Source organism: Cetorhinus maximus, chromosome 21 (assembly GCF_964194155.1).
Source record: "Cetorhinus maximus chromosome 21, sCetMax3.hap1.1, whole genome shotgun sequence".
NCBI classification, from domain to species: Eukaryota; Metazoa; Chordata; class Chondrichthyes; order Lamniformes; family Cetorhinidae; genus Cetorhinus; species Cetorhinus maximus.
In genome coordinates this window covers 80,350,768-80,361,105 of record NC_135899.1, presented here as the reverse complement: position 1 = coordinate 80,361,105, position 10,338 = coordinate 80,350,768, and the positions used below count along the sequence as shown (strand labels likewise).

The window sequence follows — 10,338 nt, the reverse complement described above, 5'->3', positions numbered from 1 at the left end:
GGAAAATCTTTAGACACAATAACTTTGGGACAAAATTAACAGTCAATTGGACAGGGTGGATTAATTAAGGGAAGCCAGCAAAAATTTGTTTAAGGCAAATCATGTTTAACTAACTTGACTTGAGTTCTTTGATGAGGTAACAGAGAGGGTTGGTGAGGGTAAAACGGTTGATGTGGCACATATTAACTTCCAAAAGACTTTTGGTAAAGTGCCACTTAATAGGATTGTCAGCAAAGCTGAAGGCATGGAATAAAAAGGGACAGTAGCAGCATGGATATGAATTTTGCTCAGTGACAGGAAACAGAGTTGTGGTGAATGGTTGTTTTTCAGACTAGAGGAAAGTGTATGGTGAAGTACCCCAGGCCACTGCTTTTCTTGATATCCATTAATGATCTAGATTTGGGTGTACAAAGCACAATTTGCAGGTGACACAAAACTTGGAAGTATTATGAACTGTGAGGAGGATAGCATAGACTTCAAGAGGACATAAATGGGCTGGCTGAATGGATGAACATATGATAGGTGAAATTTAATGAAGAGAAGTGTGAAATGCTACATTTTGGTAGTAAGAATGAGGAAAAGGCAATATAATCTAAAGGCTACAGTTCTAAAGGGGTGCAGGAACACAGAGATCTGAGAGTATGGGTGCACAGATCACTGAAGGTAGTAAGAGCAGGTTGAGAAAGTGGTTAAAAAAGGCATATGGCTTAATAAATAGAGGTAGTGAGCACAAAAGGAAGGAAGATGTCATGACCTTTATAAAACACTGCTTCAGCCTCAGCTGGAGTATTATGTCCAATTCTGGGCACCACATTTTGGGAAGCATGTGGAGAGTTTAGAGTGGATGCAGGGAAGGCTTATGAAAATGGTTGCAGAAATGGGAGAATTCAGTTACAAGGATAAACCGGAGAAGCTGGGGCTATTTTCCTTAGAGAAGTGAAGATTGACAGGAGATTTGATAGAGGTGCTCAAAATCATTAGGGGACTGGACAGAATTAATAGGGAGAAACTATTCCCTTTGGTGGAAGGATCAGGAACCAGAGGACACTGTCTTAAGCTGTTAAGAAAATCAACGGTGACATGAGGAAAACCTTGCAACATAGCGAGTGGCCAGGATATCGAATGCACTGCCTGACAGTGTGGTAGAGGAAGATTCAATTGTGGCTTTCAAAAGTGAATTGGATAAGTGTCTGAAGAGAAAAAAATTGCTGGGCTACATAGAAAGGGTGGAGGCAGTAAGGCTATTTGGCTTGCTCTTGCAGAGAGCTGGCACCGATACAAAGGGCTGATTGGCCTACAGGCTTATCCTGTGCTGCGTGTGATGTGTGAGATATCCCTTTGTATGTTTTGTGTTATTCTTAACTTGGTAAGGTTAGTGCAAGTAAATGTAAACCAAGGAAAACAATCTGAGTAATTACATTCCAACTGCATTCAAAGACAATAATAATTAATAAACAGCTATCTAATTAATCACAGTAACCAATTATTAATTTATACAACATCCACCTATTTCATAAATCTAGACCTCAAATGACCAATAGTTCAAAAAATAAACTACAGATAACCAACAAATTAATAAAAATGTGGCCATGCAGGCAATGTGACAGGATTGAATTAGTGGGGTTTTGTGGACAATGAAACTGTCCTGGACTGTCATATCTGCATGAAATTCCGGTTAAGAAAATGAGCTAAAGATGCTCTGACACATAAGACAGAAGGATGAGGAGGAATCACTAGAGAAATTACTCCAGAGTAGTCAAACACCAGAGGAAAGCACAAATGCAGGAAGGGGAAAGTGTGGCTGTCAGTAAATTGGGTGAGGGGGGAAATGTAGTGAAGGAAGTCCAGCACATACTGCTTCTGTCCAACAGGTACAAAATACTCTACCTGTGAGGATAAGGAGAAGGGACTGTGAAGGACAGCCAGAATGTAAGCCAAGGCACCATATAACAGGAGACTGTCCAAGGGAGTAGAGTAGAAAGGTTGAAGTTATAGGGGATTCCATAATTGGGGAATAGGTAGTGTTGCCTACCAGTAAAGGATAAAGGACATATTGAAACTCCTGGAAAAGAATCTAGAAAGGAGGTGGAATCTCTAGTTTTTGTGCTCCACGTCGGAACCAACAACATAGGGGAGAATTTTCTCCCCATTGGGCAGGCTGGTCAGGAGCAGGCGCGGAGCCGATCGCCACCCGTGCTGCGTGCCGCCATTTTACATGGGTGGGCCAACCAGCGTGACACGCACCTGGTGGCGCTCAGCACTACCTGAGCAGGTGGGGGGAGGAGGGAGAGTCGGGGCCTGTGCGCATGCACGCGAAAGAGCGCAGAAATCTCCCTGAGGCATGGAGCTGCCTCGGGGAGATTATATTCAACTATGAAACATCAAAATAAAAAAAGTTAAAAATCATTTACACATGTCCCCTCATGTGACAGTGTCATATGAGCTGGGACATGTTTATGAATTTTCATTGAAATTTTTATTTAATTAATAAAACCTTCATGAACCCTCATCCCGCCCGTGGGTGAGGTTTCATGAAAAATACGAAAGCCGCCTGGGCTCTTCGCCTGCCCGCCAACCTTAAGGTTGGACAGGCAGCTTTCTCAACTGGGCTAATTGTTTTATTAATGGCCTTAACAGGCCTTTAACAGTTTGGTGGGCGCACAGCTGACTCCGGTGCATGCCCGCCAAACAGAAAATGAGAATAAAAACAAAAAACTACTGCTGATGCTGGAAATCCAAAACAAAAACAGAATTACCTGGAAAAACTCAGCAGGTCTGGCAGCATCGGCGGAGAAGAAAAGAGTTGACGTTTCGAGTCCTCATGACCCTTCGACAGAACTGAGTGAAGTTAGGAGAGGGGTGAAATATAAGCTGGTTTAAGGTTTGGGGGGAAGGGGGGGGGCGTGGTGGTGGGGGGGAGAGAAGTTTGGGGGGGTGGTGGTTGTAGGGACAAGCAAGCAGTGATAGGAGCAGACCATCAAAAGATGTCACAGACAAAGGAACAAAGAGGTGTTAAAGGTGGTGATATTATCTAAGAGAATGTGCTAATTAAGAATGGATGGCAGGACACTCAAGGTACAGCTCTAGTGGGGGTGGGGTGGAAAGACTGACAGGGCATTACAGGTATAGATTTAAAAATAATGGAAATAGGTGGGAAAAGAAAAATTTATATAAATTATTAGAAAAAACAAAAGGGAGGGGGAAGAAACGGAAAGGGGGTGGGGATGGAGGAGGGAGTTCAAGGTCTAAAGTTGTTGAATTCAATATTCAGTCCGGAAGGCTGTAAAGTGCCAAGTCGGAAGATGAGGTGCTGTTCCTCCAGTTTGCGTTGGGCTTCACTGGAACAATGCAGCAAGCCAAGGACAGACATGTGGGCAAGAGAGCAGGGTGGAGTGTTAAAATGGCAAGCGACAGGGAGGTTTGGGTCTTTCTTGCGGACAGACCGCAGGTGTTCTGCAAAGCGGTTGCCCAGTTTACATTTGGTCTCTCCAATGTAGAGGAGACCGCATTGGGAGCAACGAATGCAGTAGACTAAGTTAGGGGAAATGCAAGTGAAATGCTGCTTCACTTGAAAGGAGTGTTTGGGCCCTTGGACGGTGAGGAGAGAGGAAGTGAAGGGGCAGGTGTTGCATCTTCTGCGTGGGCATGGGGAGGTGCCATAGATGGGGGTTGAGGTGTAGGGGGTGATGGAGGAGTGGACCAGGGTGTCCCGGAGGGAACGATCCCTACGGAATGCCGCCGGGGGGGTGAAGGGAAGATGTGTTTGGTGGTGGCATCATACTGGAGTTGGCGGAAATGACGGAGGATGATCCTTTGAATACGGAGGCTGGTGGGGTGATAAGTGAGGACAAGGGGGACCCTATCATGTTTCTGGGAGGGAGGAGAAGGCGTGAGGGCGGATGCGCGGGAGATGGGCCAGACACGGTTGAGGGCCCTGTTAACGACCGTGGGTGGAAAACCTCAGTTAAGGAAGAAGGAGGACATGTCAGAGGAACTGTTTTTGAAGAGACCATCATCAGAACAGATGCGACGGAGGTGAAGGAACTGAGAGAATGGGATGGAGTCCTTACAGGAAGCGGGGTGTGAGGAGCTGTAGTCGAGGTAGCTGTGGGAGTCGGTAGGCTTGTAATTGATATTGGTGGACAGTCTATCACCAGAAATTGAGACAGAGAGGTCAAGGAAGGGAAGTGAAGTTTCAGAGATGGACCATGTGAAAATGATGGAGGGGTGGAGATTGGAAGCAAAATTAATAAATTTTTTTTTTGATGATGACGTGCTGATGACGCAAAATGAGAATGACGTGCGGTGATGTTGGGACGCACGCCCAATGTCACCGCGCGTTATTTTATGCGTCGGTGTGCGGGGCCTGCCCCCACGCGCCGAACAGAAGATTCTGCCCAAAGGAAATCTTAGCAAAAAAGTCCTGCTAAGTGAATCTCAGCAGTTAGGGACTGAATTAATGTGCTGGACCTCATGGGTACCCGAACCAGATGCAAATTGGCATAGCGACAAACAGATTAGGAAAATCAACATGTGGCTAAAGGAATGCTGTCAACGGATTTGAAGGCAGGAAGGCACATTAAATGCAGCCAGTGGCCTACACACCACCTACCTGCCCACCCCTGCTCCCATCTTAATTATACCAGTGGCAGGGGTGGCCTGCTTGCCAATGGACCAATTAATGTCCATTTAAGGGCCTCATCCCGCTGGCAGAGGCACTTAACCACTGGCAGGATGAGGGCCATGCCAAGCGGTTAATCCAGCAGGATTCCGTGCATGAGCTGGTGGTGGGTGGAGTGGGGTGGGATGGGGTGATTGGCTGACAGCTCTCTAAATTGGGACTTCCTGTCCCATCTCCAGCCTATTAAGTGACTGCAGAGCAGCTGTTCTTCCCTTGGTGGGTTCCCCATGACTTTTAAGCCTGGGCGCGGGGACCATGGCATCCTGTATAATTCAGCCCCTAAGAGTAGAAGAGTATCTTAGTAGTAGTAATCACAGCATAATAAGGTGCAAGATTAGAATCGAGAGTGATATATGTAGGACAAAGATTACATTAATAGATTGGAAAAGAGCAAATTGATGAATTGAGGGCGGGACTAAAGAAAATAAACTGGGAGAAAATCTTGATAAATAAAGAGACATAAAAACAGTGGGAAATCTTTAAAAGGGAAATCAATAGATTGAAAATGGGAATTGTATTCCATAAAAATCAAATTATGGGGCACCATGAGTGAATAATGAACCAGATGAAAAATGGAATCTGGAGAAAATAACATAAGACTTAGATACTAAAGGAGAAGGGGACTAAATGGAATGCAAAGAACTCAGGAAAGAATTTTAAAAAACATCAGGAAGGAAAAAAATAATTACAAAATCAAATTATCGAGGAGTATATGAAGATTGTTAAAGTGTCCCATAGACACCTTAATAATAAAATGTAAATAAAGGTAGGGATAGAACCAGTAAAGGATGAGCAAGATAAACTCACAAGTAACAGCAGAGAAATGGTAAAAGTATCAAATAACTACTAGGTCTCAGTTCTAACTAGAGAAGATAACTAAATAGACATTTTACTAGAGGATGTACTTAAAAATAAAATGAATAGAAAAGGAGAAAAAAACTAAAAAAGGATAGTATGCTCCCATACATACTCAGGGAAACAGAGGAGGAGATGGCAGAAGCTCTAGTTATATAAGTTTCATAGGAGAAGGGGTAGTGCCAGAGGACTAGTGGATAGCTAATTTTGTTCCTTTAAATAATAAGTGAAATAGAACAAAATTTAGAAACTGTGGACCAATTAGTATAGCATGAGTGATAGAAAAGATACTGGAATCTATATTTTAAAGGACTGATAGAAGAGTATCTCTAGACAAAAATATAATTTTTAAAATTCTGACAGGTTAGGGTCATGCTTTAGTAACCTGATTTAATTCTTGCAAATGGTAATGGAAAGAATAACTAAGGGTAATAGAATAGATGTCATACACTTGGAATTTCAAAAGGCCTTCGATCAGGTACCACACGAATCCTTACGATAGAGGATTCAGGGGACAAATAGCTAACTGGATAGCAAATTGGCTAAAAAATAGAAAGCAGAGAGTAGGTTTAAAGGATAGTTATTCAATTTGAATGAAGGTAGAGAACGGTTTTCCACAAGAATCAATGCTATTCATAATTTACATTAATGACCTGGATTTAGGAATAAATAACTCAATATCAAAATTTGCAGATGATACCAAATACTGAGAAAGAATGCAACATAATCCAAAAAGACATTTTAGAAACTTGCAGCTAGACATGGCAGTTAAGTGCTAAATAAACTTTAACATAGATAGATAAATGTGAAGTGATGCACTTAGGTGGGAAAATCAAACATCACCAACACAATAGAAAATGAAAAATTAAATGGGGCAGAAGAGTGAAGGTTCCAGGGATATAGATGAATAAATCATTAAAACAGCATTGAAGGTCAGAAAAGCAATTTTAAAAAAAACAGAGCACTGGCATCTATTTCTAGGGGTAAAGAATTTTAAAAATGGTAAAGTTACGTTGAAACTTATATAAGACCCTGGTCAGGCTGTACTTGGAGAATTGTGCACAGTTCTGACTCCATACTATAGTATGGACATAGAAACACTGGAGAAATTTCATCAAAATATTTACAAGGATTGTACCAGAATTGAGAGATTACGTCTGTTGGAACAGATTGAACAGGTGCCAGGTGCTTTAATTTTTGTAATGAGTCTCTTATGAGGCTACCTTTTCAAATGCCTCCTGAAAAATCACATACAGTTTGCACTGCACCCCATTTTCTACAACTGATTTAAAACTCAATAAAAATAGTTGAATACAAGTCCATTCCTACCGTCTTATAAACTGAGTGTCTCCCTCTCTCCTCACCCCTGCCCTCGGTCTCTCCAAAAGATAAACTGCACGGCAATGCCATAAATTTCAGGGAGGAAGATTCATTTCGCAACTTCTAACTATAGTTCACTAAAGTTGCTGTTGATGTGTTCCTGTCTAATATTTAGATGTTTTCTTTCAGACTCAGATAAATGACAACATGGCCCCTGAAATAAAAGGTAGGGTCGGGGGCAGGGATCATGATGTGGATTGTGGGTGGAGGTGAGGGTTGTGGGTGGGAGTAGAGGGTTGAAGGTCAGCTTTGAGGTTGGAACTGAAAGGTTGGTGTGTGGTTTTGCTTTTCTGATAAAGTAAACATTTTTGCTTCTCTTCATTACTTCCTACACACAAGCAGCCTGTGCAAGGGGGAGTCCCAAGCCCTGTGGTCAGGTGCAAGGGGGAGCCCCAAGCCCTTTGGGGAAATGGGGAAAGTCCCAGGCCCTGTGAAGGGGGTGGGGGTAGGCTGTGGGGTGGGGTGGGGGGCACAGGTGTTGGTCCCTGAACTTGTGTTGAGGGTATTGGTGGGATTCCAGGCCATGGGTGTGGTGCAGTGAGAGGCGCTGCAGATGCAGGGCCAACGTTGAGATTTTCTCTGATTTCATGACTGTCCTCTGATCAACTCCTGACCCACAATGCAAATCCCTACAGTTGGCAGGATGACAGATTCAGGTGTCAGTCAGGGTTCAACTTGCCTGTGCAGGGAAGGCAAACTAAGGGTCTTTGTACACACAACTGATCCTTGCCTGATTCTCCAAGCCCTTAAAACAATAGAAAGGCAGATATCCTTTGTGTGATCAGTTCGATTTATGCTTTATGATCATGTTGATTGATTTGTAATCCGTAGTTTATGCTCCATGTACCAAGGCCGATGAGGCATTGAGGACTGAGGAGAGCAACATATCGGTCTCTACTATTACAGTGCAGGTAATGAACACAAAACTTGCAACGCTTGCACACGTCACATAAGCTGAACTATTTACCGTCTACTCATTGCATGAATTTGTTGGGTTGGAGAGTAAGCAACTCAGCAACAGCATTTCCACAGCAGGAGAAGGAGAGAAGAGGTGACGCATGGAGTGAAGTGTGACGCAGGGATGGAGGAGGAGGTCAGGCAGGGAGAAGGGAGAGGCAGGAGAGGGGTTGCGAGTAAAGGCGGGGTGGATAGGGACAGAGAAAGAGTGCAGGGTGGGGAGAGGGAGATGGAGCAAGGAGAGAAGGTCAGAGAGGGTTGAGGGAGTGACGGGGAGTGAGGGGGCCGTGAAAAACCAGAGCAGGCACAGTAAGGGAGAAGGAGTAAGGTGGGGAGGAAGAGAGAGAATGTGAGGGTGAGAGTGAGATAAAAAAACTAGAATACAGCGGAACAGGTTATTTGTCGAATCGAAAACATGGGAGTGCATGGACAGTGAGACTGTTCTGTGCAAATACATCTATTGTAGATATCTGCGTTTTGAATCGCTTCAGCTCATAGTCATTGAATTGGAGTAGGAGTTGACACTTAAGGGAGGGGAAGAAGTAACTGGACAGTTTCTCCAGTCCATGGACACATTTTGTAGCAAGGTACAGGATTGGAACAGTGTTGGTGTGACTGATACTGTACAGAGTAAGGGGAACCTGAGTGAGATTGAGAATGAAGATCCACAGAAACTGTTCCTATCCAACAGGCACAATGTACTTGCTACCTGTAATGATAAGGGTAAAGACTGTTGGAAGGACAGCTAAAATGTTGACATGGTACTTTGGAATAGAAGGCTGTCCAAAGTAGGGAGGAAGGGAAGTATAATGTGGTAGTTGCAGGGGAGTCAATAATTATGGCATCAGATAGCATTCTTTCTATGCAGAATCAAGAGTCCCATATGTTAAGTTCCCGACTGCCAGATTTGCTTTTGTCCTTTGGGCACTACAAGTAAAGGGAAAACTGAAAGTTGTTCATCAGTAGCGAGAAATAAGAAATGTGCGAGTAGAACATTAGAGCATAAAGACAGGTAGAGTTTGTGGTTCAAGTAGGCATTCTTTATACAAACACACATGAGTACAAGGATAATTGAATAAATTACAGGCACAAATTAAAGTTAGATGGTATAACATTATTGAGCCATCACTGCAAGATGGTCAGGATTGGAAACTAAATATACCAGGTTACAAGGTCAACAGGAAAGATAGAGAATGTAGTAGAGGGCGAGAAATAGCCTTAGTGATTCAGGATTAAATCATTTCAATGATAAGAGAAGATATGACGAGAGGTGAGCAGACAATGGAGACTTTATCGATAGAATTAAGAAATAGAAAAGATTTAAGACTGCAGTGTAGGTTGTGCATAGGCCCCCTGGTAGCAGCTGTGAAGTGGTAGAATGTATAATGACTGTGATTAGACATGCGTGTAGCAAAGGCAGAATGGTTTTAATGGAGGATTTTAACTTTTATATGGATAAGCAGGCTAGCACGTGTCAGGAAGGTATTGAATTTATTGAGTGAGTTCAGGCTAGTTTCCTGCAATATTAGGTCCTAGAACCAACAGGCCATATTAGATTTAGTGATGAGTAATGAGCCAGATTTAGTTAACATCCTAATGATACATGAACATTTATCTGATAGCAATCATAATATGATTGAGTTTAAAGTGGTTTTGAAAGGGAGAGATATGAAACAGCTGTTGAGGTTCTAGATTTAGGTAAGGCTGGCTTCAGTGCAATGAGACAGAGAATGTCCACAGTAAATTGGGCAAATCTATTAATGGGTTAAAAAACAAGATCAATGGAAGGTGTTCAAAAAAGATCTTAATGTGACACAGAACCACTTGATACCGCTAATGGGCAAGGCTTGACTTACCAAAATATACAGCTTTGGACTGTAAAGAGATAAGAGATAACATAAAATAAAAAATGCAAAAAAAAACCCACAAACCATAGCAAATAGGAAAGGTACAAAGAACAGCAAAAGGTGACAAAACAGAGCTATAAAAAGGGAGTGTAAAAATAAACTTGCAAGGAATATCTAAAACAATTTTTAAAAAGTTATATTAGGACAAAGAGAGTGGCCAAGAGCAAAGTTGAGTCCTTGAAAACAGATAATGGAGATATTGTCATTCAAAGTAAGGAAATGGTGCACTTGTTGATTAATTGCTTTGCATCAGTAATTATAGAAGAAGAACAGATTAGCTTGCAAACATTCCAAGGAAAATAATATTGGATCAAGGACTTAACAAAATTAACTTAAGCAGAATAACAGTAATAAAGAAAATAATGGCACTAAAGAGTGATAAATCCACAGAACCAGATGGTTTCACCCAAGGGTCTTAAAAGAAGTAAGTGAGAACTTTGCAGATTCCCTAACTATAATCTCAATATGGGGACCATTCCTTTAGATTAGAAAACTATGCATGTCTATCCACTATTTAAAAAAGGTAACGGAAGGAAATGAGTGAATTGTGGTGCAGTT

General features: G+C 42.4%; 1 protein-coding gene across 1 annotated transcript in view; it reads left to right on the top strand.

Moving 5' to 3' along the window:
* The first annotated feature begins 6,871 nt into the window (after positions 1 to 6,871).
* Positions 6,872 to 10,338, top strand: part of LOC144696048 (synaptotagmin-like protein 1) — a 29,899-nt gene continuing 26,432 nt past the window's right edge. Inside the window, exons 1-2 of the mRNA XM_078567253.1 lie at positions 6,872 to 7,082; positions 7,748 to 7,827. Of these exons, the coding sequence (XP_078423379.1) occupies positions 7,064 to 7,082; positions 7,748 to 7,827 (99 nt within the window). The 5' untranslated portion in view covers positions 6,872 to 7,063. The remainder of the gene's footprint in view (positions 7,083 to 7,747; positions 7,828 to 10,338) is intronic.